Source organism: Scyliorhinus torazame, chromosome 24 (assembly GCF_047496885.1).
Source record: "Scyliorhinus torazame isolate Kashiwa2021f chromosome 24, sScyTor2.1, whole genome shotgun sequence".
Classification (NCBI taxonomy): domain Eukaryota; kingdom Metazoa; phylum Chordata; class Chondrichthyes; order Carcharhiniformes; family Scyliorhinidae; genus Scyliorhinus; species Scyliorhinus torazame.
The window spans coordinates 14922819-14950623 of NC_092730.1; the positions used below are offsets into that span (position 1 = coordinate 14922819).

At 55.5% G+C, this 27805-nt stretch overlaps 1 protein-coding gene across 2 annotated transcripts; it reads right to left on the reverse strand.

Annotated features, from left to right (window-relative positions):
- Positions 1–375: 375 nt before the first annotated feature.
- LOC140399912 (avidin-like) lies at positions 376–27463 on the reverse strand. 2 transcript variants are annotated; one of them, XM_072489391.1, is made up of 4 exons: positions 27149–27463; positions 13664–13859; positions 9572–9689; positions 376–600 (listed from the first exon to the last, which is right to left on the reverse strand). In XM_072489391.1, the coding sequence occupies exons 1-4, from the start codon at positions 27218–27220 to the stop codon at positions 528–530; spliced, it is 459 nt and encodes a 152-aa protein (XP_072345492.1). In that variant the 5' UTR covers positions 27221–27463; the 3' UTR covers positions 376–527. The 2 variants fall into 2 exon arrangements, with proteins under 2 accessions (XP_072345492.1, XP_072345493.1); XM_072489392.1 differs by lacking the exon at positions 27149–27463 and adding an exon at positions 18920–19117.
- Positions 27464–27805: the final 342 nt, after the last annotated feature.

Sequence of the window (27805 nt, forward strand, 5' to 3'; positions counted from 1 at the left end):
CGCGAAGACCATGTATATATAGAACATACAGTGCAGAAGGAGGCCATTCGGCCCATCGAGTTTGCACCGTCCCACTTAAGATATCACTTTCCACCCTAACCCTGTAACCCAATAACCCCTCCTAACTAAGGGCAATTTATCACGGCCAATCCACCTAACCTGCACATCTTTGGACTGTGGGAGGAAACCGGAGCACCCGGAGGAAACCCACGCAGACACGGGGAGGACGTGCAGACTCCGTACAGACAGTGACCCAAGCCCGGGAATCGAACCTGGGACCCCGGCGCTGTGAAGCCACAGTGCTAGCCACTTGTGCTGCCCGTGTGTGAATGAACACTCAAGAGCGGAGAGAAAACCACAAGGAGGCACGGGGAATTGCGATGCTCCATTTGGCCCTTTATTGAAATTACGGTTTCGAGACATTTGGGGGGTTTACAGGACGGGAGGTCTCGCTGGCGCCTACGGAACGCTCAGTCGCAATCTGACCCACTGACTGCCACGGCGAATCCAGCCACCACTTCCCCTGCTCACAGCTCCGAGCGATCGTCGCGGACATTACACTTTGCAGGGTTCGCTCGAGTGAACACGTCCATTCCAGCCCTATCGACAGAGAGAGAGAGAGTGACAGGCAAACCATTGAGAAGAAATGGGCAGATCTAGTTCACATTCCTGTTCCAGGGTTAAATATTTTGTCAATATGTTGGAGACGCCCAGATCAGACATTGTAATCTTACTCCCCAGTCCATAATTCAAACACTCCCAGGATAGGTACAGCACGAGGTTAGATACAGAGTAAAGCTCCCTCTACACTGTCCCCATCAAACACTCCCAGGATAGGTACAGCACGGGGTTAGATACAGAGTAAAGCTCCCTCTACACTGTCCCCATCAAACATTCCCAGGACAAGTACAGCACGGGGTTCGATACAGAGTAAAGCTCCCTCTACACTGTCCCCATCAAACACTCCCAGGACAGGTACAGCACGGGGTTAGATACAGAGTAAAGCTTCCTCGACACTGTCCCCATCAAACACTCCCAGGACAGGTACAGCACGGGGTTAGATACAGAGTAAAGCTCCCTCTACACTGTCCCCATCAAACACTCCCAGGACAGGTACAGCACGGGGTTAGATACAGAGTAAAGCTCGCTCTACACTGTCCCATCAAACACTCCCAGGACAGGTACAGCACGGGATTAGATACAGAGTAAAGCTCCCTCTACACTGTCCCCATCAAACACTCCCAGGACAGGTACAGCACAGGGTTAGATACAGAGTAAAGCTCCCTCTACACTGTCCCCATCAAACACTCCCAGGACAGGTACAGCACGGGGTTAGATACAGAGTAAATCTCCCTCTACACTGTCCCCATCAAACATTCCCAGGACAGGTACAGCACGGGGTTAGATACAGAGTAAAGCTCCCTCTACACTGTCCCCATCAAACACTCCCAGGACAGGTACAGCACAGGGTTAGATACAGAGTAAAGCTCCCTCTACACTGTCCCCATCAAACACTCCCAGGACAGGTACAGCACGGGGTTAGATACAGAGTAAAGCTCCCTCTACACTGTCCCCATCAAACATTCCCAGGACAGGTACAGCACGGGGTTAGATACAGAGTAAAGCTCCCTCTACACTGTCCCCATCAAACACTCCCAGGACAGGTACAGCACGAGGTTAGATACAGAGCAAAGTTCCCTCTACACTTTCCCCATCAAACACTCCCAGGACAGGTACAGCACGGGGTTAGATACAGAGTAAAGCTTCCTCTACACTGTCCCCATCAAACACTCCCAGGACAGGTACAGCACGGGATTAGGTACAGAGTAAAGCTCCCTCTACACTGTCCCCATCAAACACTCCCAGTACAGGTACAGCACGGGGTTAGATACAGAGTAAAGCTCCCTCTACACTGTCCCCATCAAACATTCCCAGGACAGGTACAGCACGGGGTTAGATACAGAGGAAAGTTCCCTCTACACTTTCCCCATCAAACACTCCCAGGACAGGTACAGCACGGGGTTAGATACAGAGTAAAGCTCCCTCTACACTGTCCCCATCAAACAGTCCCAGGACAGGTACAGCACGGGGTTAGATACAGAGTAAAGCTCCCTCTACACTGTCCCCATCAAACACTTCCAGGACAGGTACAGCACGGGGTTAGATACAGAGTAAAGCTCCCTCTACACTGTCCCCATCAAACACTCCCAGGACAGGTACAGCATGGGGTTAGATACAGAGTAAAGCTCCCTCTACACTGTCCCCATCAAACACTCCCAGGACAGGTACAGCACGGGGCTAGATACAGAGTAAAGCTCCCTCTACACTGTCCCCATCAAACACTCCCAGGACAGGTACAGCACGGGGTTAGATACAGAGTAAAGCTCCCTCTACACTGTTCCCATCACACACTCCCAGGACAGATACAGCACGGGGTTACATACAGAGTTATGCTCCCTCTACACTGTCCCCATCAAACACTCCCAGGACAGGTACAGCACGGGGTTAGATACAGAGTAAAGCTCCCTCTACACTGTTCCCATCAAACACTCCCAGGACAGGTACAGCACGGGGTTAGATACAGAGTAAAGCTCCCTCTACACTGTCCCCATCAAACACTCCCAGGACAGGTACAGCACGGGGTTAGATACTGAGTAAAGCTCTCTCTACACTGTTCCCATCAAACACTCCCAGGACAGGTACAGCACGGGGTTAGATACAGAGTAAAGCTCCCTCTACACTGTCCCCATCAAACACTCCCAGGACAGGTACAGCACGGGGTTAGATACAGAGTTAAGCTCCCTCTACACTGTCCCCATCAAACACTCCCAGGACAGGTACAGCACGGGGTTAGATACAGAGTAAGGCTCCCTCTACACTGTCCCCATCTAACACTCCCAGGACAGGTACAGCACGGGACTAGATACAGAGTTAAGCTCCCTCTCCACTGTCCCCATCAAACACTCCCAGGACAGGTACAGCACGGGGTTAGATACAGAGTAAGGCTCCCTCTACACTGTCCCCCATCAAACACTCCCAGGACAGGTACAGCACGGGGTTAGATACAGAGTAAAGCTCCCTCTACACTGTCCCCCATCAAACACTCCCAGGACAGGTACAGCACGGGGTTAGATACAGAGTAAAGCTCCCTCTACACTGTCCCCATCAAACACTCCCAGGACAGGTACAGCACGGGACTAGATACAGAGTAAAGCTCCCTCTACACTGTCCCCCATCAAACACTCCCAGGACAGGTACAGCACGGGGTGAGATACACAGTAAAGCTCCCTCTACACTGTCCCCCATCAAACACTCCCAGGACAGGTACAGCACGGGGTTAGATACAGAGTAAAGCTCCCTCTACATTGTCCCCATCAAACACTCCCAGGATAGGTACAGCACGAGGTTAGATACAGAGTAAAGCTCCCTCTACACTGTCCCCATCAAACACTCCCAGGATAGGTACAGCACGGGGTTAGAGACAGAGTAAAGCTCCCTCTACACTGTCCCCATCAAACATTCCCAGGACAAGTACAGCACGGGGTTCGATACAGAGTAAAGCTCCCTCTACACTGTCCCCATCAAACACTCCCAGGACAGGTACAGCACGGGGTTAGATACAGAGTAAAGCTTCCTCGACACTGTCCCCATCAAACACTCCCAGGACAGGTACAGCACGGGGTTAGATACAGAGTAAAGCTCCCTCTACACTGTCCCCATCAAACACTCCCAGGACAGGTACAGCACGGGGTTAGATACAGAGTAAAGCTCGCTCTACACTGTCCCATCAAACACTCCCAGGACAGGTACAGCACGGGATTAGATACAGAGTAAAGCTCCCTCTACACTGTCCCCATCAAACACTCCCAGGACAGGTACAGCACAGGGTTAGATACAGAGTAAAGCTCCCTCTACACTGTCCCCATCAAACACTCCCAGGACAGGTACAGCACGGGGTTAGATACAGAGTAAATCTCCCTCTACACTGTCCCCATCAAACATTCCCAGGACAGGTACAGCACGGGGTTAGATACAGAGTAAAGCTCCCTCTACACTGTCCCCATCAAACACTCCCAGGACAGGTACAGCACAGGGTTAGATACAGAGTAAAGCTCCCTCTACACTGTCCCCATCAAACACTCCCAGGACAGGTACAGCACGGGGTTAGATACAGAGTAAAGCTCCCTCTACACTGTCCCCATCAAACATTCCCAGGACAGGTACAGCACGGGGTTAGATACAGAGTAAAGCTCCCTCTACACTGTCCCCATCAAACACTCCCAGGACAGGTACAGCACGAGGTTAGATACAGAGCAAAGTTCCCTCTACACTTTCCCCATCAAACACTCCCAGGACAGGTACAGCACGGGGTTAGATACAGAGTAAAGCTTCCTCTACACTGTCCCCATCAAACACTCCCAGGACAGGTACAGCACGGGATTAGGTACAGAGTAAAGCTCCCTCTACACTGTCCCCATCAAACACTCCCAGTACAGGTACAGCACGGGGTTAGATACAGAGTAAAGCTCCCTCTACACTGTCCCCATCAAACATTCCCAGGACAGGTACAGCACGGGGTTAGATACAGAGGAAAGTTCCCTCTACACTTTCCCCATCAAACACTCCCAGGACAGGTACAGCACGGGGTTAGATACAGAGTAAAGCTCCCTCTACACTGTCCCCATCAAACAGTCCCAGGACAGGTACAGCACGGGGTTAGATACAGAGTAAAGCTCCCTCTACACTGTCCCCATCAAACACTTCCAGGACAGGTACAGCACGGGGTTAGATACAGAGTAAAGCTCCCTCTACACTGTCCCCATCAAACACTCCCAGGACAGGTACAGCATGGGGTTAGATACAGAGTAAAGCTCCCTCTACACTGTCCCCATCAAACACTCCCAGGACAGGTACAGCACGGGGCTAGATACAGAGTAAAGCTCCCTCTACACTGTCCCCATCAAACACTCCCAGGACAGGTACAGCACGGGGTTAGATACAGAGTAAAGCTCCCTCTACACTGTTCCCATCACACACTCCCAGGACAGATACAGCACGGGGTTACATACAGAGTTATGCTCCCTCTACACTGTCCCCATCAAACACTCCCAGGACAGGTACAGCACGGGGTTAGATACAGAGTAAAGCTCCCTCTACACTGTTCCCATCAAACACTCCCAGGACAGGTACAGCACGGGGTTAGATACAGAGTAAAGCTCCCTCTACACTGTCCCCATCAAACACTCCCAGGACAGGTACAGCACGGGGTTAGATACTGAGTAAAGCTCTCTCTACACTGTTCCCATCAAACACTCCCAGGACAGGTACAGCACGGGGTTAGATACAGAGTAAAGCTCCCTCTACACTGTCCCCATCAAACACTCCCAGGACAGGTACAGCACGGGGTTAGATACAGAGTTAAGCTCCCTCTACACTGTCCCCATCAAACACTCCCAGGACAGGTACAGCACGGGGTTAGATACAGAGTAAGGCTCCCTCTACACTGTCCCCATCTAACACTCCCAGGACAGGTACAGCACGGGACTAGATACAGAGTTAAGCTCCCTCTCCACTGTCCCCATCAAACACTCCCAGGACAGGTACAGCACGGGGTTAGATACAGAGTAAGGCTCCCTCTACACTGTCCCCCATCAAACACTCCCAGGACAGGTACAGCACGGGGTTAGATACAGAGTAAAGCTCCCTCTACACTGTCCCCCATCAAACACTCCCAGGACAGGTACAGCACGGGGTTAGATACAGAGTAAAGCTCCCTCTACACTGTCCCCATCAAACACTCCCAGGACAGGTACAGCACGGGACTAGATACAGAGTAAAGCTCCCTCTACACTGTCCCCCATCAAACACTCCCAGGACAGGTACAGCACGGGGTTAGATACACAGTAAAGCTCCCTCTACACTGTCCCCCATCAAACACTCCCAGGACAGGTACAGCACGGGGTTAGATACAGAGTAAAGCTCCCTCTACATTGTCCCCATCAAACACTCCCAGGACAGGTACAGCACGGGGTTAGATACAGGGTAAAGCTCCCTCGACACTGTCCCCCATCAAACACTTCCAGGACAGGTACAGCACGGGGTTAGATACAGAGCAAAGCTCCCTCTACACTGTCCCCATCAAACACTCCCAGGACAGGTACAGCACGGGGTTAGATACAGAGTAAAGCTCCCTCTACACTGTCCCCATCAAACACTCCCAGGACAGGTACAGCACGGGGCTAGATACAGAGTAAAGCTCCCTCTACACTGTCCCCATCAAACACTCCCAGGACAGGTACAGCACGGGGTTAGATACAGAGTAAAGCTCTCTCTACACTGTTCCCATCACACACTCCCAGGACAGATACAGCACGGGGTTACATACAGAGTTATGCTCCCTCTACACTGCCCCATCAAACACTCCCAGGACAGGTACAGCACGGGGTTAGATACAGAGTAAAGCTCCCTCTACACTGTTCCCATCAAACACTCCCAGGACAGGTACAGCACGGGGTTAGATACAGAGTAAAGCTCCCTCTACACTGTCCCCATCAAACACTCCCAGGACAGGTACAGCACGGGGTTAGATACTGAGTAAAGCTCTCTCTACACTGTCCCCATCAAACACTCCCAGGACAGGTACAGCACGGGGTTAGATACAGAGTAAGGCTCCCTCTACACTGTCCCCATCTAACTCTCCCAGGACAGGTACAGCACGGGACTAGATACAGAGTAAAGCTCCCTGTACACTGTCCCCCATCAAACACTCCCAGGACAGGTACAGCACGGGGTTAGATACAGAGTAAAGCTCCCTCTACACTGTCCCCCATCAAACACTCCCAGGACAGGTACAGCACGGGGTTAGATACAGTGTAAAGCTCCCTCTACACTGTCCCCATCAAACACTCCCAGACAGGTACAGCACGGGGTTAGATACAGAGTAAAGCTCCCTCTACACAGTCCCCATCAAACACTCCCAGGACAGATACAGCACGGAGTTAGATACAGAGTAAAGCTCCCTCTACACAGTCCCCATCAAACACTCCCAGGACAGGTACAGCAGGGGGTTAGATAGACGTGTTTGGAGCACCGTGCTCACTGCGAAGTGAGTAGTTTTGAAGTGTAGTTACTGCTATAATTGAGGAATGTCTCAGCCACAATGTTGACAACAAACCCCTACACTCTGCTGATGGTCTGCTTTGGTGTTGGGGATGGTGTGGTGATCTCTGTATTTGCATGTACATAAAGTGTTAATGAGTAATCAGTAGCACCAGATGATCACTAGAGGGCGTGACTAACAGGGGTATAAAAGAAACCACATTGGGTCTCCCACTCTCTCTTTTGGATGTACTGTTACCAGGAGAGGAGTGTCAGATTAGCTCAGATGTAATTACGCATAGTTACTGCAGTTAGATCGTGTTAATCTTATCACTAGTATCAATGTTAAAGTAAAGAAATTACTGCAGATGCTGGACTCTGAAACGAAAGAGGAAAAGGTGGAAAATCTCAGCGGGTCTGGCAGCATCTGTAGGGAGAGAAGAGAGCCAACGTTTTGAGTCCGATGACTCTTTGTCAAAGCTAACAGACAGAGAAAGTGGGCAATATTTATACTGTGGAGTGGGAATGAAAGATGAGTCATAGCCACAGAAACCCAGGGAACAGAGTGCTAATGGCCACAGAAACCAAGGGAACAGAGTGCTATTGGCAGTCCCCAGAGAGGACAAAAGATGTGAAAGGCCAAACAGCAGGGAAACTAACATCAGAGGGTAAACTGTAGATGTGAGGGGAGGGGGGGGGGGGGAAGCAAAGAGGAGAAAGGTGGAGGAAAGGTGAATAAGATTTGGGGGGGGGGGGGTAAATATTTATTAAGAAAGAAAGAAATGGTCAAATGAAATGGGATGAAAACAAATGGGTCGAGGTGGGGTAGAGCTGATCATCTGAAGTTGTTCAATTCGATGTTGAGACCGGAAGGCTGGAGCGTGCCTAACCGGAAGATGAGATGTTGTTCCTCCAGTTTGCGTTGAGCCTCACTGGAACATTGCAGCAGGCCAAGAACGGGCATGGGAGCAGGGTCTTGTGTTAAAATGGCAAGCAACGGGAAGGTCCGGGTCCCGAACGCGCACAGACCGAAGGTGCTCAGCAAAGTGATCACCCAGTCTGCGTTTGGTCTCTCCGATATAGAGGAGACCACACTGGGAGCAGCGAATGCAGTCGACCAAATTGGAAGAGATGCAAGTGAAATGCTGCTTAACCTGGAATGTGTGTTTTGGGCCTGGGATGTTAAGCATGGAAGAGGTAAAGGGGCAGATGTTACACCTTCTGCGATTGCATGGGAAGGTGCCATGGGTGATGGGAGAGGTACTGGGTATGGTGGAGGAGTGGACTAGATTACCTCGGAGGGAACGGTCTCAATTATTGTTATAGTTTTGAGTGTAAGAGCCGCGGGGTTATGCTGCAACTGTACATGACCCTGGTGAGACCACATTTGGAGTATTGTGCGCAGTTCTGGTCACCTCACTATAGGAAGGACGTGGAAGCATTGGAAAGGGTGCACAGGAGATTTACCAGGATGCTGCCTGGTTCGCAGGATAGGTCTTATGAGGAAAGGTTGAGGGAGCTCGGGCTTTGCTCTTTGGAGCGGAGGAGGATGAGAGGCGACTTAATAGAGGTTTATAAGATGATGAGGGGGATAGATAGAGTGGACGTTCAGACACTATTTCCTCGGGTGGATGTAGCTGTCACAAGGGGGCATAACTATAAGATTCAGGGTGGGAGATATAGGAGGGATGTCCGAGGTAGGTTCTTTACTCAGAGAGTGGTTAGGGTGTGGAATGGACTGTCTGCTGTGATAGTGGAGTCGGGACACTTTAGGAACTTTCAAGCGGTTATTGGATAGGCACATGGAGCACACCAGAATGACAGGGAGTGGGAGAGCCTGATCCTGGTTTCGGACAGTGCTCGGCACAACATCGAGGGCCGAAGGGCCTGTTCTGTGCTGTACTGTTCTATGTTCTATAGTTACTCAATGGACCTTTTGTTCCTACTGGACAAGTTCCAGTCTTCTTCATCGAGATTCAGAAAACCTCATCAGTAACCAAGGTTTGAGTAACACATATTACACTCCGTAGTATATCAAAACACACAAGGAAGTGTGATAAAAGATGATACAGGAATGTAATAAAAGAGATGGAGGGGTGAATATTGGACAGGGTTGCGGAGATAAATGTCCTTTGAAACGGTTCCGTGGGATTTTCCCCCCTCCGGGCCAGATGGGGCCTCAGTCTGAAGCCTGATTCTAAAGGCAGTGCAGCACTCCCTCAGTACTGCCCTGACGCATCAGCCTTCAACTTGTCGTTGCGACTTGTGCTGTGGGCCGGCTGAGGGGGGGGGGGGGAGCGGGTGGAGGGTTCTGTCAATGGAGTGACGGCGGACAGGCGATGGGGCCTGACCATGTCTCAGTAGCCAAATCAAACCTTCCTCCCCCTTGTCTCAAAAGCACGGCCAGCTTAGCTTCTCGACACCTGTGGTATCGAGTTTACAACGCGAGCTCTGGGAACAATGCCGTCCTTACAAAGTGGCCTCCCAGTTGTCCTTTGGATCTTGTCGGTTTTTTCGGAGTAACCACATGGTCTTCAATTGTTCTTTGGCTCCGTCATTGTAGTACTGCCCAGCCCAAACTGTGACGCTGCCTGGAGTTGTAGAGGGAGGAAATTAGAAACAGAACAATTGTTAGGAGAAGGTGAAGCTCTGGCCTTGTGCAGATCAAACCAAACACTGGGGTTCCTGACTGGAGGATGCCAATTGTGAAGCAGAGATGGTGACGAGAATTTGTATCGCACCTCGGTTCCACCCCACGTGGAGTTCCCGCAAACAGCTCCGGTCGCCATGTTATAGAAAGGACATGGAGGCACTGGAGAAGGTGCAATGGTGGCCAGCACCGAGGCCTCACAGCTCCAGGGACACGGGTTCGATTCCGGCCTCGGGTGACTGTGCGGAGTCTGCACATTCTCCCCCCCCCGTGTCTGCGTGGGTTTCCTCCGGGTGCTCCGGTTTCCTCCCACAGTCCTTGGATGTGCAGGTGAGGTGGATTGGCCATGTTAAATTGCCCCTTAGTGTCCAAAGATGTGCAGGTTAGGTGGATTGGCCATGATAAATTGTCCCTTAGTGTCCAAAGATGTGCAGGTTGGGTGGATTGGCCGTGCTAAATTGTCCCTTAATGTCCAAAGATGTGCAGGTTAGGTGGATTGGCCGTGCTAAATTGCCCCTTAGTGTCCAAAGATGTGCAGGTTAGGTGGATTGGCCGTGCTATTTTGTCCCTTAGCGTCCAAAGATGTGCAGGTTAGGTGGATTGGCCGCGCTAAATTGTCCCTTAGTGTCCAAAGATGTGCAGGTTAGGTGGATTGGCCGCGCTAAATTGCCCCTTAGTGTCCAAAGATGTGCAGGTTGGGTGGATTGGCCGTGCTAAATTGCCCCTTAGTGTCCAAAGATGTGCAGGTTAGGTGGATTGGCCGTGCTAAATTGTCCCTTAGCGTCCAAAGATGTGCAGGTTAGGTGGATTGGCCGTGCTAAATTGCCCCTTAGTGTCCAAAGATGTGTAGGTTAGGTGGATTGGCTGTGCTAAATTGCCCCTTAGTATCCAAAGATGTGCAGGTTAGGTGGATTGGCCGCGCTAAATTGCCCCTTAGTGTCCAAAGATGTGCAGGTTAGGTGGATTGGCTGTGCTAAATTGCCCCTTAGTGTCCAAAGATGTGCAGGTTAGGTGGATTGGCTGTGCTAAATTGCCCCTTAGTATCCAAAGATGTGCAGGTTAGGTGGATTGGCCGCGCTAAATTGCCCCTTAGTGTCCAAAGATGTGCAGGTTAGGTGGATTGGCCGTGCTAAATTGCCCCTTAGTATCCAAAGATGTGCAGGTTAGGTGGATTGGCCGTGTTAAATTGTCCCTTAGTGTCCAAAAATGTGCAGGTTGGGTGGATTGGCCGTGCTAAATTGCCCCTTAGTGTCCAAAGATGTGCAGGTTGGGTGGATTGGCCGTGCTAAATTGTCCCTTAGTGTCCAAAGATGTGCAGGTTGGGTGGATTGGCCGTGCTAAATTGCCCCTTTGTGTCCAAAGATGTGCAGGTTAGCTGGGGTTATGGGACTACAGGGGTAGGGCGGGGGAGGAGTGGGCCTAGGTAGGATGCTCTTTCGGAAGGTCGGTGCAGACTCGATGGGCCGAATGGCCTCCTTCTGCAGTGTGGAGATTTTATGGGTTCGATTGAAGGTTGACAACACGAGTGGAATCGAGGACTTTGCCACAAATGATTCGATAGGCCGGGAGTTGTTTCTCCAGGAAGGGACGGGTTTACCTGGTGGAGGGTTTTGCCAGATCACTCGGTGCGTCCTCTGAGGCCTGGTCAGCGCCAGATTGCCCCTCGCTCGTTGTGGGTTTTTTTTAAGAAATATTTTTATTGAAGGCATTTTGCACAGATACATCCGATAAACAACAGACACTGATAACAAGCCTCCACAGCTTCCGAGAGTATGGAGAGGTTTGAAGTTCAGTGTTGTGGGGGGCGGGGAGGGGGGGGGAGCGGAATCAGGGTGTCTGGGGTAGACTAGATGGGGAGTCAGGAAGGTCAGTTTTAGAATTACGCAGGACTGAGATGCAATTTCCAGGTAATTAAGACCGAACCGTTCGCAGTCTCTGACTAACTCAGAGCTGGCGATGTTTCCGGAAGGTTCCGGACACAGGGGGGGGGGTTTCCCATTGGAAATTGAAATGCCTCCGACAATTCTCGCAAAGTCCTCGCGTGGGGGACTTCCAAGGGGTTTCTAACCGTAGCCTGGGCGATCTGGGCCTGTGGAAGGGCCAATTCGGCAGATGCACAAGGAGAGGGTTTCCAGTAGGGGGAAGACCATCAAAATAAGACAGTGACGAATGAATCCAATCGGGGAATTGAGGAAAAACCTCTTTCCATCGAATCCCTAGGGGGTAGAAGGAGACCGTTCGGCCCATCGTCTCTGCACCGACCCTCGGAAAGAGCACCGTACCTAGGCTCAATCTCCCGGCCTATGCCCGTAGCCACATCTGGGGCGTCATTCTCCGCCGGCGGGAGTCTCCGTTCTGCCGGCGCCCGGGGGTTTCCCGACGGCGTGGGGCTGCCCCACAATGGGAAACCCCATTGACCGGCTGGTGTTACGGGGACTCCCGCCGGCCGGTCGGGGCAGAAATGTGGCGGGGCGGGTAGGAGAATTTCGTCCCAGAACACCAAGGGGCAATTTTATTATATCCAATCCACCTAACCTGCACATCTTTGAACACCAAGGGGTGACTTAGCATGGCCAATGCACCTCATCTGCACATCTCTGGACTGCGGGAGGAAACCGGAGCACCCGGAGGAAACCCACGCACACACGGGGAGGACGTGCAGACTCCGCGCAGACAGTCACCCGAGGCCAGAATTGAACCCGGGACCCTGGCGCTGTGAGGCAGCGGTGTTAACCACTGTGCCACCCACTATTCACCCGATACCTTAAACCGAGAGTAGCAAAGAATGTGGGGCCCGCTCCCCCGGGGAGGGAGGAGAATGTGGGACTCGCTCCCACAGGGAGTGGGGGAGAATGTGGGACTCGCTCCCACGGGGAGTGGGGAGAATGTGGGACTCGCTCCCACAGGGAGTGGGGAGAATGTGGGACTCGCTCCCACGGGGAGTGGGGGAGAATGTGGGACTCGCTCCCACAGGGAGTGGGGGAGAATGTGGGACTCGCTCCCACAGGGAGTGAGGAGAATGTGGGACTCGCTCCCACAGGGAGTGGGGAGAATGTGGGATTCGCTCCCACTGGGAGTGGGGAGAATGTGGAACTCGCTCCCACAGGGAGTGGGGAGAATGTGGAACTCGCTCCCACAGGGAGTGGGGTGAATGTGGGACTTGCTCCCACAGGGAGTGGGGGAGAATATGGGACTCGCTCCCACAGGGAGTGGGGAGAATGTGGGACTCGCTCCCACAGGGAGTTGGGAGAATGTGGGACTCGCTCCCACAGGGAGTGGGGAGAATGTGGGACTCGCTCCCACGGGGAGAGGGGGAGAATGTGGGACTCGCTCCCACAGGGAGTGGCGGAGAATGTGGGACTCGCTCCCACAGGGAGTGGGGAGAATGTGGGACTCGCTCCCACAGGGAGTGAGGGAGAATGTGGGACTCGCTCCCACGGGGAGAGGGCGAGAATGTGGGACTCGCTCCCACAGGGAGTGAGGGAGAATGTGGGACTCGCTCCCACGGGGAGAGGGCGAGAATGTGGGACTCGCTCCCACAGAGAGTGGGGGAGAATGTGGGACTCGCTCCCACAGGGAGTGGGGGAGAATGTGGGACTCGCTCCCACGGGGAGTGGGGGAGAATGTGGAATTCGCTCCCACGGGGAGTGGGGAGAATGTGGGACTCGCTCCCACAGGGAGTGGGGGAGAATGTGGAATTCGCTCCCACGGGGAGTGGGGAGAATGTGGGAGTCGCTCCCACAGGGAGATAGAGGAATATAAGATCTGGAGATGGGGGTGAGTCACTGTGCTCCCACTGGAGGAGAGGTTGGTGAAACTACCAGAGGGAAAGTTAGAAGGGGAGTGAGCCGGGGAGAGTTTGGAATGACAGCAATCAGGAACACAGCCCTTCGCTAAATAAATCCTTCGCATTACCAATGGCCCACTTCACCACAAACCCAAAGGTTGCGTTGGTGACACTTTGCTGGTATCCAATCACGACCCCGTCTGCAGCCTTTCGAACAGTTGAGACACTCGAGTTGTAGGTACCATCGATCACCCCGGAGTCGCTCACTTTGATCCACATGATGGACCCGAGTTCGTTGGTCCAACATCCAGCCAGCGACATTTCCTGACAGAGACACCAGATTGTTAGCCATCGTCGACCCGGCCGAGATAAAGGACGATCGTGCGTTTCTGGAGCGCCTTCCGTGATCTCAGAACCGCCCCCAAATGTGCCTTGGAACCCATGTTGCTCGCTTTAGCCTTAGTTTACTTATTCTGTCACCTTTGCTCTCGAGTCGCCAGGTATCTTTCTGATACCGCCACGTGGTTCAAGTCCGAGTAATGATCAATAATCCAACACACCGCTTAGTAAGAGTTAAATCAACGCTCATTTATTATATACAGCAATTAATACTTATACATTAATTCTACTTCTAAGCTACTTCCTACCACTAACAGGCCAATACTTAACTTTGGAAATGGCCCACCAGGTCAGGGAAACGAATGGCCTTTCGAATGGGTTCTGAGCCTGCGGGATTCAAAAGCTGGGACAGGTCGACAGTCAGGAGCGCCTATCTGGTAGCGATCGTTGGAATAAAACTTACGTTTTCTTGTCGAAGGGTCTCGAGCAGGAGAAGAAGGGTCGAGTTGAACTTGGCCCCTATTCTTATAGTCCCCAGGGGCTTCCTGCCTCTCGGGGCGGACCTTGTACCTGGTTCCAAGTGATTGGACTTGGTCCCAATCACTTGGTTCGATGTGCTCCAATACTGGAGCGGTTCCCTGATCGGGGGGCGGTCGTTTACCTCTCTTTGTGTCAGCCCCTGCTGGCCCCGAAAGGTCTGGGTCGGCTTTGTGTTGCTAATGTGTAGCAATTGTTCCCGGGGATGGCTGCTTAATATGCAGATGGCTGGGTTGTTGTGATGTTGATGGCTGCAGGTATCGGTTCGGTCTGGCTTCCCCAGAGGTGAATACACTGTTTTACCTGCAGCTGTCCGTTTGAGTCCTGTTGGCTGATTTTCCCATCAGCCTCTTCCGTCCGCCATTTTAAATCGGGGTTTGGCCATTCTCATCGGGAGTCGGCCATTTTACATGGCTGCACCCAGGACGTACGTGCCTCAGAGAGCATTATGGGAAAACGCGTCAGCCCGTCTCCGCCCAGCAAACTCCCACTAAACGTCACAATGACCGATTGTGTGCAAGGGTCCGACCCGCTCGAGCAGCGTATCCCGTGTGGTCTGACGCCATGTTCCCGCAGATACTTTATTCCCTGTTCAAACCTCCCATCACCTGGTGACCCTCGATCAGAATACTGGGCTGAGACGGTCAGGCTGCACCTGAATGTGGCCACTGAACTTCACAGAGTCACCAACTCGGGGAGATTTTCCTTCTTTTTCTCAAGCCGGGGGGCTCATTGCCCGAGATTTAAGCTCTCTGTGATGGCAAATCGGGAGGACTTCCCTCTCGGTGTAACGTCCCACCCCCCCCCCGGGTCCTGGTTCCCCCCCACCCCCGTCTCCTCACCAAGGTACCAGCACACCACACTGACCCCGGAGGGAGCGTCACTCTGAGGGTCATTGGCCACATGAGCGACTCGCACCATTTGGGGGTCTCCCGCAATTCAGTTGATCTTTAGCTTACCGTTTCGGCAGGGGCAAGTCAGATTCATTCCCCCCCTGGCCCTCCTCTCTAACCCGGGGATCACAGGACAGTGATCAGGAATCCTGACCGATTCACCCTCTCTCTCTCTAACCCGGGGATCACAGGATAGTGATCAGGAATCCTGTCCGATTCACTCTCTCTCTCTCTAACCCGGGGATCACAGGACAGTGATCAGGAATCCTGTCCGATTCACTCTCTCTCTCTCTAACCCGGGGATCACAGGACAGTGATCAGGAATCCTGTCCGATTCACCCTCTCTCTCTCTAACCCGGGGATCATAGGGCAGTGATCAGGAATCCTGGTCGATTCACCCTCTCTCTCTCTAACCCGGGGGTCACAGGACAGTGATCAGGAATCCTGGTCGATTCACCCTCTCTCTCTCTAACCCGGGGATCACAGGACAGTGTTCAGGAATCCTGGTCGATTCACCCTCTCTCTCTCTAACCCGGGGATCACAGGACAGTGATCAGGAATCCTGACCGATTCACTCTCTCTCTCTCTCTAACCCGGGGATCACAGGACAGTGATCAGGAATCCTGTCCGATTCACCCTCTCTCTCTCTCTCTCTAACCCGGGGATCACAGGGCAGTGATCAGGAATCCTGACCGATTCACCCTCTCTCTCTCTCTCTCTAACCCGGGGATCACAGGGCAGTGATCAGGAATCCTGACCGATTCACCCTCTCTCTCTCTCTAACCCGGGGATCACCGGACAGTGATCAGGAATCCTGGTCGATTCACCCTCTCTCTCTCTAACCCGGGGATCACAGGACAGTGATCAGGAATCCTGGTCGATTCACTCTCTCTCTCTCTCTCTCTCTCTCTAACCCGGGGATCACAGGACAGTGATCAGGAATCCTGGTCGATTCACCCTCTCTCTCTCTAACCCGGGGATCACCGGACAGTGATCAGGAATCCTGACCGATTCACCCTCTCTCTCTCTCTCTCTAACCCGGGGATCACAGGACAGTGATCAGGAATCCTGGTCGATTCACCCTCTCTCTCTCTCTAACCCGGGGATCACAGGACAGTGATCAGGAATCCTGGTCGATTCACCCTCTCTCTCTCTAACCCGGGGATCACAGGACAGTGATCAGGAATCCTGTCCGATTCACCCTCTCTCTCTCTAACCCGGGGATCACAGGACAGTGATCAGGAATCCTGGTCGATTCTCTCTCTCTCTCTCTAACCCTGGGATCACAGGATAGTGATCAGGAATCCTGTCCGATTCACCCTCTCTCTCTCTAACCCGGGGATTACAGGGCAGTGATCAGGAATCCTGACCGATTCACCCTCTCTCTCTCTCTCTCTAACCCGGGGATCACAGGGCAGTGATCAGGAATCCTGACCGATTCACCCTCTCTCTCTCTCTCTCTAACCCGGGGATCACAGGGCAGTGATCAGGAATCCTGACCGATTCACCCTCTCTCTCTCTCTCTCTAACCCGGGGATCACAGGGCAGTGATCAGGAATCCTGACCGATTCACCCTCTCTCTCTCTCTCTCTAACCCGGGGATCACAGGGCAGTGATCAGGAATCCTGACCGATTCACCCTCTCTCTCTCTCTCTCTAACCCGGGGATCACAGGGCAGTGATCAGGAATCCTGACCGATTCACCCTCTCTCTCTCTCTAACCCGGGGATCACCGGACAGTGATCAGGAATCCTGGTCGATTCACCCTCTCTCTCTCTAACCCGGGGATCACAGGACAGTGATCAGGAATCCTGGTCGATTCACCCTCTCTCTCTCAAACCCGGGGATCACAGGACAGTGATCAGGAATCCTGTCCGATTCACCCTCTCTCTCTCTAACCCGGGGATCACAGGACAGTAATCAGGAATCCTGGTCGATTCTCTCTCTCTCTCTCTAACCCTGGGATCACAGGATAGTGATCAGGAATCCTGTCCGATTCACCGTCTCTCTCTCTAACCCGGGGATCACAGGACAGTGATCAGGAATCCTGACCGATTCACCCTCTCTCTCTCTAACCCGGGGATCACAGGACAGTGATCAGGAATCCTGACCGATTCACCCTCTCTCTCTCTAACCCGGGGATTACAGGACAGTGATCAGGAATCCTGGTCGATTCTCTCTCTCTCTCTCTCTAACCCGGGGATCACAGGACAGTGATCAGGAATCCTGTCTGATTCACCCTCTCTCTCTCTAACCCGGGGATCACAGGACAGTGATCAGGAATCCTGGTCGATTGTCTCTCTCTCTCTCTAACCCTGGGATCACAGGATAGTGATCAGGAATCCTGTCCGATTCACCCTCTCTCTCTAACCCGGGGATCACAGGACAGTGATCAGGAATCCTGACCGATTCACCCTCTCTCTCTCTAACCCGGGGATTACAGGGCAGTGATCAGGAATCCTGACCGATTCACCCTCTCTCTCTCTCTCTCTCTAACCCGGGGATCACAGGACAGTGATCAGGAATCCTGACCGATTCACCCTCACTCTCTCTCTCTCTAACCCTGGGATCACAGGACAGTGATCAGAAATCCTGACCGATTCACCCTCTCTCTCTCTCTCTCTAACCCGGGGATCACAGGACAGTGATCAGGAATCCTGTCTGATTCACCCTCTCTCTCTCTCTCTCTCTAACCCGGGGATCACAGGACAGTGATCAGGAATCCTGACCGATTCACCCTCTCTCTCTCTCTCTCTAACCCGGGGATTACAGGGCAGTGATCAGGAATCCTGGTCGATTCACCCTCTCTCTCTCTCTCTCTCTAACCCGGGGATCACAGGACAGTGATCAGGAATCCTGTCCGATTCACCCTCCTCTCTCTCTAACCCGGGGATCACAGGACAGTGATCAGGAATCCTGATCGATTCACTCTCTCTCTCTCTAACCTGGGATCACCGGACAGTGATCAGGAATCCTGTCCGATTCACCCTCTCTCTCTCTAATCCGGGGATCATTGGACAGTGATCAGGAATCCTGGTCGATTCACTCTCTCTCTCTCTCTCTCTCTGACCCAGGGATCACAGGATAGTGATCAGGAATCCTGGTCGATTCACTCTCTCTCTCTCTAACCCGGGGATCACAGGACAGTGATCAGGAATCCTGACTGATCACCCTCTCCCTCTCTCTCTCTAAGCCTGGGTTCACAGGACAGTGATCAGGACTAAGCGCAGAAGTAGGCCATTCGGCCCATCGAGTCTGCTCCGCCATTCCATCACGGCTGCTCTGATATAACCCTCAATCCCACCTGTCCCGCTGTCTCCCCGCGACCCTCGCTTCCCTTGAGCAGGAGCAGGAACCCTGGCCGAATTCTATAATTCGGGGCTGGTTTAGCACAGGGCTAAATAGCTGGCTTTTAAAGCGGACCAGGGCAGGCCAGCAGCGTGGGTTCAATTCCCGTACCAGCCTCCCCGGTGTGGCGACTAGGGGCTTTTCACAGCAACTTCATTTGAAGCCTACTTGTGACAATAAGCGATTTTCATTTCATAACCCAGAGACTAATTCTAACCGGCTTACTCCCCCCCGCTTCCCTCCAGGGACTAATTCTCCCCGGACTCACCAATCCCGCAGTCGGTACGCCGATGGTGCACACTGATAGCATGGTAGCCAATCACAACAATCCGCCCTGCATGCTGTCGATTTCGGTGCTGCCCCTCTCACTCTGCTGTCGGGCTCGGTGCTGCCCCTCTCACTCTGCTGCCGGGCTCGGTGCTGCCCCTCTCACTCTGCTGTCGGGCTCGGTGCTGCCCCTCTCACTCTGCTGCCGGGCTCGGTGCTGCCCCTCTCACTCTGCTGTCGGGCTCGGTGCTGCCCCTCTCACTCTGCTGCCGGGCGTGGTGCTGCCCCTCTCACTCTGCTGTCGGGCTCGGTGCTGCCCCACACACTCTGCTGTCGGGCTCGGTGCTGCCCCTCTCACTCTGCTGTCGGGCTCGGTGCTGCCCCTCTCACTCTGCTGTCGGGCTCGGTGCTGCCCCTCTCACTCTGCTGCCGGGCTCGGTGCTGCCCCTCTCACTCTGCTGTCGGGCTCGGTGCTGCCCCTCTCACTCTGCTGTCGGGCTCGGTGCTGCCCCTCTCACTCTGCTGTCGGGCTCGGTGCTGCCCCTCTCACTCTGCTGTCGAGCTCGGTGCTGCCCCTCTCACTCTGCTGCCGGGCTCGGTGCTGCCCCTCTCACTCTGCTGTCGGGCTCGGTGCTGCCCCTCTCACTCTGCTGTCGGGCTCGGTGCTGCCCCTCTCACTCTGCTGTCGGGCTCGGTGCTGCCCCTCTCACTCTGCTGTCGGGCTCGGTGCTGCCCCACACACTCTGCTGTCGAGCTCGGTGCTGCCCCTCTCACTCTGCTGTCGAGCTCGGTGCTGCCCCTCTCACTCTGCTGTCGGGCTCGGTGCTGCCCCTCTCACTCTGCTGCCGAGCTCGGTGCTGCCTCTCTCACTCTGCTGTCGGGCTCGGTGCTGCCCCTCTCACTCTGCTGTCGAGCTCGGTGCTGCCCCTCTCACTCTGCTGTCGGGCTCGGTGCTGCCCCTCTCACTCTGCTGTCGGGCTCGGTGCTGCCCCTCTCACTCTGCTGCCAGGCTCGGTGCTGCCCCTCTCACTCTGCTGCCGGGCTCGGTGCTGCCCCTCTCACTCTGCTGTCGGGCTCGGTGCTGCCCCTCTCACTCTGCTGCCGGGCTCGGTGCTGCCCCTCTCACTCTGCTGCCGGGCTCGGTGCTGCCCCTCTCACTCTGCTGTCGGGCTCGGTGCTGCCCCTCTCACTCTGCTGTCGGGCTCGGTGCTGCCCCTCTCACTCTGCTGCCGAGCTCGGTGCTGCCCCTCTCACTCTGCTGTCGGGCTCGGTGCTGCTCCTCTCACTCTGCTGTCGGGCTCGGTGCTGCCCCTCTCACTCTGCTGCCGGGCTCGGTGCTGCCCCTCTCACTCTGCTGCCGGGCTCGGTGCTGCCCCTCTCACTCTGCTGTCGGGCTCGGTGCTGCCCCACACACTCTGCTGTCGGGCTCGGTGCTGCCCCTCTCACTCTGCTGTCGGGCTCGGTGCTGCCCCTCTCACTCTGCTGCCGGGCTCGGTGCTGCCCCTCTCACTCTGCTGCCGGGCTCGGTGCTGCCCCTCTCACTCTGCTGCCGGGCTCGGTGCTGCCCCTCTCACTCTGCTGTCGGGCTCGGTGCTGCCCCACACACTCTGCTGCCGAGCTCGGTGCTGCCCCTCTCACTCTGCTGTCGGGCTCGGTGCTGCCCCTCTCACTCTGCTGTCGAGCTCGGTGCTGCCCCTCTCACTCTGCTGTCGGGCTCGGTGCTGCCCCTCTCACTCTGCTGTCGGGCTCGGTGCTGCCCCTCTCACTCTGCTGCCGGGCTCGGTGCTGCCCCTCTCACTCTGCTGCCGAGCTCGGTGCTGCCCCTCTCACTCTGCTGCCGGGCTCGGTGCTGCCCCTCTCACTCTGCTGTCGGGCTCGGTGCTGCCCCTCTCACTCTGCTGTCGGGCTCGGTGCTGCTCCTCTCACTCTGCTGTCGGGCTCGGTGCTGCCCCTCTCACTCTGCTGCCGAGCTCGGTGCTGCCCCTCTCACTCTGCTGCCGGGCTCGGTGCTGCCCCTCTCACTCTGCTGTCGGGCTCGGTGCTGCCCCTCTCACTCTGCTGTCGGGCTCGGTGCTGCCCCTCTCACTCTGCTGTCGGGCTCGGTGCTGCTCCTCTCACTCTGCTGTCGGGCTCGGTGCTGCCCCTCTCACTCTGCTGTCGGGCTCGGTGCTGCCCCTCTCACTCTGCTGCCGAGCTCGGTGCTGCCCCTCTCACTCTGCTGTCGGGCTCGGTGCTGCCCCTCTCACTCTGCTGTCGGGCTCGGTGCTGCCCCTCTCACTCTGCTGTCGGGCTCAGTGCTGCCCCTCTCACTCTGCTGTCGGGCTCGGTGCTGCCCCTCTCACTCTGCTGTCGGGCTCGGTGCTGCCCCTCTCACTCTGCTGCCGGGCTCGGTGCTGCCCCTCTCACTCTGCTGTCGGGCTCGGTGCTGCCCCTCTCACTCTGCTGCCGGGCTCGGTGCTGCCCCTCTCACTCTGCTGTCGGGCTCGGTGCTGCCCCTCTCACTCTGCTGTCGGGCTCGGTGCTGCCCCTCTCACTCTGCTGTCGATTTCGGTGCTGCCCCTCTCACTCTGCTGTCGGGCTCGGTGCTGCCCCTCTCACTCTGCTGTCGGGCTCGGTGCTGCCCCTCTCACTCTGCTGTCGGGCTCGGTGCTGCCCCTCTCACTCTGCTGTCGGGCTCGGTGCTGCCCCTCTCACTCTGCTGCCGAGCTCGGTGCTGCCCCTCTCACTCTGCTGTCGGGCTCGGTGCTGCCCCTCTCACTCTGCTGTCGGGCTCGGTGCTGCCCCTCTCACTCTGCTGTCGGGCTCGGTGCTGCCCCTCTCACTCCGCTGTCGGGCTCGGTGCTGCCCCTCTCACTCTGCTGTCGGGCTCGGTGCTGCCCCTCTCACTCTGCTGCCGAGCTCGGTGCTGCCCCTCTCACTCTGCTGTCGGGCTCGGTGCTGCCCCTCTCACTCTGCTGCCGGGCTCGGTGCTGCCCCTCTCACTCTGCTGTCGGGCTCGGTGCTGCCCCTCTCACTCTGCTGTCGGGCTCGGTGCTGCCCCTCTCACTCTGCTGTCGGGCTCGGTGCTGCCCCTCTCACTCTGCTGTCGGGCTCGGTGCTGCCCCTCTCACTCTGCTGTCGGGCTCGGTGCTGCCCCTCTCACTCTGCTGCCGAGCTCGGTGCTGCCCCTCTCAGTCTGCTGCCGGGCTCGGTGCTGCCCCTCTCACTCTGCTGTCGGGCTCGGTGCTGCCCCTCTCACTCTGCTGTCGGGCTCGGTGCTGCCCCTCTCACTCTGCTGTCGGGCTCGGTGCTGCCCCTCTCACTCTGCTGTCGGGCTCGGTGCTGCCCCTCTCACTCTGCTGTCGGGCTCGGTGCTGCCCCTCTCACTCTGCTGTCGGGCTCAGTGCTGCCCCTCTCACTCTGCTGTCGGGCTCGGTGCTGCCCCTCTCACTCTGCTGTCGGGCTCGGTGCTGCCCCTCTCACTCTGCTGTCGGGCTCTGTGCTGCCCCTCTCACTCTGCTGTCGGGCTCGGTGCTGCCCCTCTCACTCTGCTGTCGGGCTCGGTGCTGCCCCTCTCTGCTGTCGGGCTCGGTGCTGCCCCTCTCACTCTGCTGTCGGGCTCGGTGCTGCCCCTCTCACTCTGCTGTCGGGCTCGGTGCTGCCCCTCTCACTCTGCTGCCGGGCTCGGTGCTGCCCCTCTCACTCTGCTGCCGGGCTCGGTGCTGCCCCTCTCACTCTGCTGCCGGGCTCGGTGCTGCCCCTCTCACTCTGCTGCCGAGCTCGGTGCTGCCCCTCTCACTCTGCTGTCGGGCTCGGTGCTGCCCCTCTCACTCTGCTGTCGATTTCGGTGCTGCCCCTCTCACTCTGCTGTCGGGCTCGGTGCTGCCCCTCTCACTCTGCTGCCGAGCTCGGTGCTGCCCCTCTCACTCTGCTGTCGGGCTCGGTGCTGTCCCTCTCACTCTGCTGCCGGGCTCGGTGCTGCCCCTCTCACTCTGCTGCCGAGCTCGGTGCTGCCCCTCTCACTCTGCTGTCGGGCTCGGTGCTGCCCCTCTCACTCTGCTGTCGGGCTCGGTGCTGCCCCTCTCACTCTGCTGCCGAGCTCGGTGCTGCCCCTCTCACTCTGCTGCCGGGCTCGGTGCTGCCCCTCTCACTCTGCTGCCGGGCTCGGTGCTGCCCCTCTCACTCTGCTGTCGGGCTCGGTGCTGCCCCTCTCACTCCGCTGCCGGGCTCGGTGCTGGGGCTGTGCTTAAAGTGTCCCGTTCCCTCAGATAGCCCAGCCCGAGGTCACGTTGGGCAAAGATTGAGTCAGGGTGTTTCCAGGAAAGCTGCAATGTGCTGAGGACACGCGACAGCAGCCAACTGTTTGCACGGACTGGAATCTCCGGTTTGACAGGGAAGATGCATTGCCACAGGAAGAAGGTGTTGCCAAAGCTTCGAATATTCTCAAGGAGGCGGCTAGATGCGGCACTCGGGGAGAATGGAATCCAAGGCTATGGGGAGAAAGCAGGATTGGGCTATTGAGTTGGATGATCAGCCATGATGGTGATGAATGTCGGAGCGGGCTCGAAGGGCCGAAAGGCCTCCCCCTGCTCCTATCTTCTATGCATCTATGTATTGATGCACTATCAATTACGATGAGACGAGAGTGGATAGCAATCGAGGCTTTACCACACAGAGATGTGTGGCCTCCTACAGCTGCTGCCGAAATGGCTGCAGCTCGGGGAGCACACACATTTATACTCCACCTACTGGGCGGAGCCAGCAGGCAGGGATCTACCCCCGTACCTGTAGCACAGGGGCCTTACCGTAATACCCTTGTGTGCAGTGCAGTATGTACACTATAATACAAAAGTGGTGACTACCACATGTATAATGTTTCCTCATTGGGGGCAGACTCGATGGGCCGAATGGCCTGATCCTGCTCAGTCAGGGTGACGCACAGTGGGAGGGGTCAGTACCTTTGTTTTTTTCCCCATGAACAATGTAGCCACCTAAATTGGCCAACTCCCGATTCAAAATGGCGAACGGCAAAGGCTGATGGGAAATTCAGCCAACACAGGCAGAAACCAGCAGGTGCGGGTTTGCTGTGTATTTATCTCTGCTATTATCTCTACTATTATTTGACGGTGTAAAGTTGAAGGAATTTTTATTATTCCTGCTATGAGAAATGAGCAATTTATATTGTTTTTACATGAATAACTCTGGTTCACAAATGTGGGGCGTCATTCTCCGACCCCCCGCCGGGTTGGAGAATCGCCGGGGGCCGCCGCGAATCCCGCCCCCGCCGGTTGCCGAAGTCTCCGGTACCGGATATTCGGCGGGGGCGGGAATCGGGCCGCGCCGGTTGGTGGCCCCCCCCCCCCCCCCGCTCGATTCTCCGGCCCGGACGGGCCGAAGTCCCGCCGATAAATTGCCTGTCCCGCCGGCGTAAATTAAAGTACCTATTTACCGGCGGTGCGGGCGGGCTCCGGGGTCCTGGGGGGGGGGGGGGGGCGCGCGGGGCGATCTGGCCCCGGGGGGGGGGGTGCCCCCACGGTGGCCTGGCCCGCGATCGGGGCCCATCAGTGATCAGGAATCCTGGTCGATTCACCCTCTCTCTCTCTCTCTCTCTAACCCGGGGATCACAGGACAGTGATCAGGAATCCTGTCCGATTCACCCTCTCTCTCTCTAACCCGGGGATCACAGGACAGTGATCAGGAATCCTGTCCGATTCACCCTCTCTCTCTCTAACCCGGGGATCACAGGACAGTGATCAGGAATCCTGTCCGATTCACCCTCTCTCTCTCTAACCCGGGGATCACAGGACAGTGATCAGGAATCCTGGTTGATTCACCCTCTCTCTCTCTCTAACCCGGGGATCACAGGACAGTGATCAGGAATCCTGGTCGATTCACCCTCTCTCTCTCTCTCTAACCCGGGGATCAGAGGACAGTGATCAGGAATCCAGTCCGATTCACCCTCTCTCTCTCTCTCTCTAACCCGGGGATCACCGGACAGTGATCAGGAATCCTGTCCGATTCACCCTCTCTCTCTCTAACCCGGGGATCACAGGACAGTGATCAGGAATCCTGTCCGATTCACCCTCTCTCTCTCTAACCCGGGGATCACAGGACAGTGATCAGGAATCCTGTCCGATTCACCCTCTCTCTCTCTAACCCGGGGATCACAGGACAGTGATCAGGAATCCTGGTTGATTCACCCTCTCTCTCTCTCTAACCCGGGGATCAGAGGACAGTGATCAGGAATCCTGGTCGATTCACCCTCTCTCTCTCTCTCTCTCTAACCCGGGGATCACAGGACAGTGATCAGGAATCCTGTCCGATTCACCCTCTCTCTCTCTAACCCGGGGATCACAGGACAGTGATCAGGAATCCTGTCCGATTCACCCTCTCTCTCTCTAACCCGGGGATCACAGGACAGTGATCAGGAATCCTGTCCGATTCACCCTCTCTCTCTCTAACCCGGGGATCACAGGACAGTGATCAGGAATCCTGGTTGATTCACCCTCTCTCTCTCTCTAACCCGGGGATCACAGGACAGTGATCAGGAATCCTGGTCGATTCACCCTCTCTCTCTCTCTCTAACCCGGGGATCAGAGGACAGTGATCAGGAATCCTGTCCGATTCACCCTCTCTCTCTCTCTCTCTAACCCGGGGATCACCGGACAGTGATCAGGAATCCTGTCCGATTCACCCTCTCTCTCTCTAACCCGGGGATCACAGGAGAGTGATCAGGAATCCTGTCCGATTCACCCTCTCTCTCTCTAACCCGGGGATCACAGGACAGTGATCAGGAATCCTGACCGATTCACCCTCTCTCTCTCTCTAACCCGGGGATCACAGGACAGTGATCAGGAATCCTGTCCGATTCACCCTCTCTCTCTCTAACCCGGGGATCACCGGACAGTGATCAGGAATCCTGACCGATTCACCCTCTCTCTCTCTCTCTCTCTCTAACCCGGGGATCACCGGACAGTGATCAGGAATCCTGACCGATTCACCCTCTCTCTCTCTCTCTCTCTCTAACCCGGGGATCACAGGACAGTGATCAGGAATCCTGTCTGATTCACCCTCTCTCTCTCTCTCTCTCTAACCCGGGGATCACCGGACAGTGATCAGGAATCCTGTCCGATTCACCCTCTCTCTCTCTAACCCGGGAATCACAGGACAGTGATCAGGAATCCTGACCGATTCACCCTCTCTCTCTCTCTCTCTAACCCGGGGTTCACAGGACAGTGATCAGGAATCCTGTCCGATTCACCCTCTCTCTCTCTAACCCGGGGATCACAGGACAGTGATCAGGAATCCTGACCGATTCACCCTCTCTCTCTCTCTCTCTAACCCGGGGATCACAGGACAGTGATCAGGAATCCTGTCCGATTCACCCTCTCTCTCTCTCTCTCTCTAACCCGGGGATCACAGGACAGTGATCAGGAATCAGGACCAATTCACCCTCTCTCTCTCTAACCCGGGGATCACAGGACAGTGATCAGGAATCCTGTCCGATTCACTCTCTCTCTCTCTAACCCGGGGATCACAGGACAGTGATCAGGAATCCTGTCCGATTCACCCTCTCTCTCTCTAACCCGGGGATCACAGGACAGTGATCAGGAATTCTGATCGATTCACCCTCTCTCTAACCCGGGGATCACAGGACAGTGATCAGGAATCCTGACCGATCACCCTCTCCCTCTCTCTCTCTAACCCGGGGATCACAGGATAGTGATCAGGAATCCTGTCCAATTCACCCTCTCTCTGCCTAACCCAGGGATCACAGGACAGTGATCAGGAATCCTGACTGATCACCCTCTCCCTCTCTCTCTCTAAGCCTGGGTTCACAGGACAGTGATCAGGACTGAGCGCAGAAGTAGGCCATTCGGCCCATCGATTCTGCTCCGCCATTCCATCACGGCTGCTCTGATATAACCCTCAATCCCACCTGTCCCGCCGTCTCCCCGCGACCCTCGCTTTCCTTGAGCAGGAGCAGGAACCCTGGCCGAATTCTATAATTCGGGGCTGGTTTAGCACAGGGCTAAATAGCTGGCTTTTAAAGCGGACCAGGGCAGGCCAGCAGCGTGGGTTCAATTCCCGTACCAGCCTCCCCGGTGTGGCGACTAGGGGCTTTTCACAGCAACTTCATTTGAAGCCAACTTGTGACAATAAGCGATTTTCATTTCATAACCCAGAGACTAATTCTAACCGGCTTACTCCCCCCCGCTTCCCTCCAGGGACTAATTCTCCCCGGACTCACCAATCCCGCAGTCGGTACGCCGATGGTGCACACTGATAGCATGGTAGCCAATCGCAACAATCCGCCCTGCATGCTGTCGATTTCGGTGCTGCCCCTCTCACTCTGCTGCCAGGCTCGGTGCTGCCCCTCTCACTCTGCTGCCGAGCTCGGTGCTGCCCCTCTCACTCTGCTGCCGGGCTCGGTGCTGGGGCTGTGCTTAAAGTGTCCCGTTCCCTCGGATAGCCCAGCCCGAGGTCACGTTGGGCAAAGATTGAGTCAGGGTGTTTCCAGGAAAGCTACAATCTGCTGAGGACACGCGACAGCAGCCAACTGTTTGCACGGACTGGAATCTCCGGTTTGACAGGGAAGATGCATTGCCACAGGAAGAAGGTGTTGCCAAAGCTTCGAATATTCTCAAGGAGGCGGCTAGATGCGGCACTCGGGGAGAATGGAATCCAAGGCTATGGGGAGAAAGCAGGATTGGGATATTGAGTTGGATGATCAGCCATGATGGTGATGAATGTCGGAGCCGGCTCGAAGGGCCGAAAGGCCTCCCCCTGCTCCTATCTTCTATGCATCTATGTATTGATGCACTATCAATTACGATGAGACGAGAGTGGATAGCAATCGAGGCTTTACCACACAGAGATGTGTGGCCTCCTACAGCTGCTGCCGAAA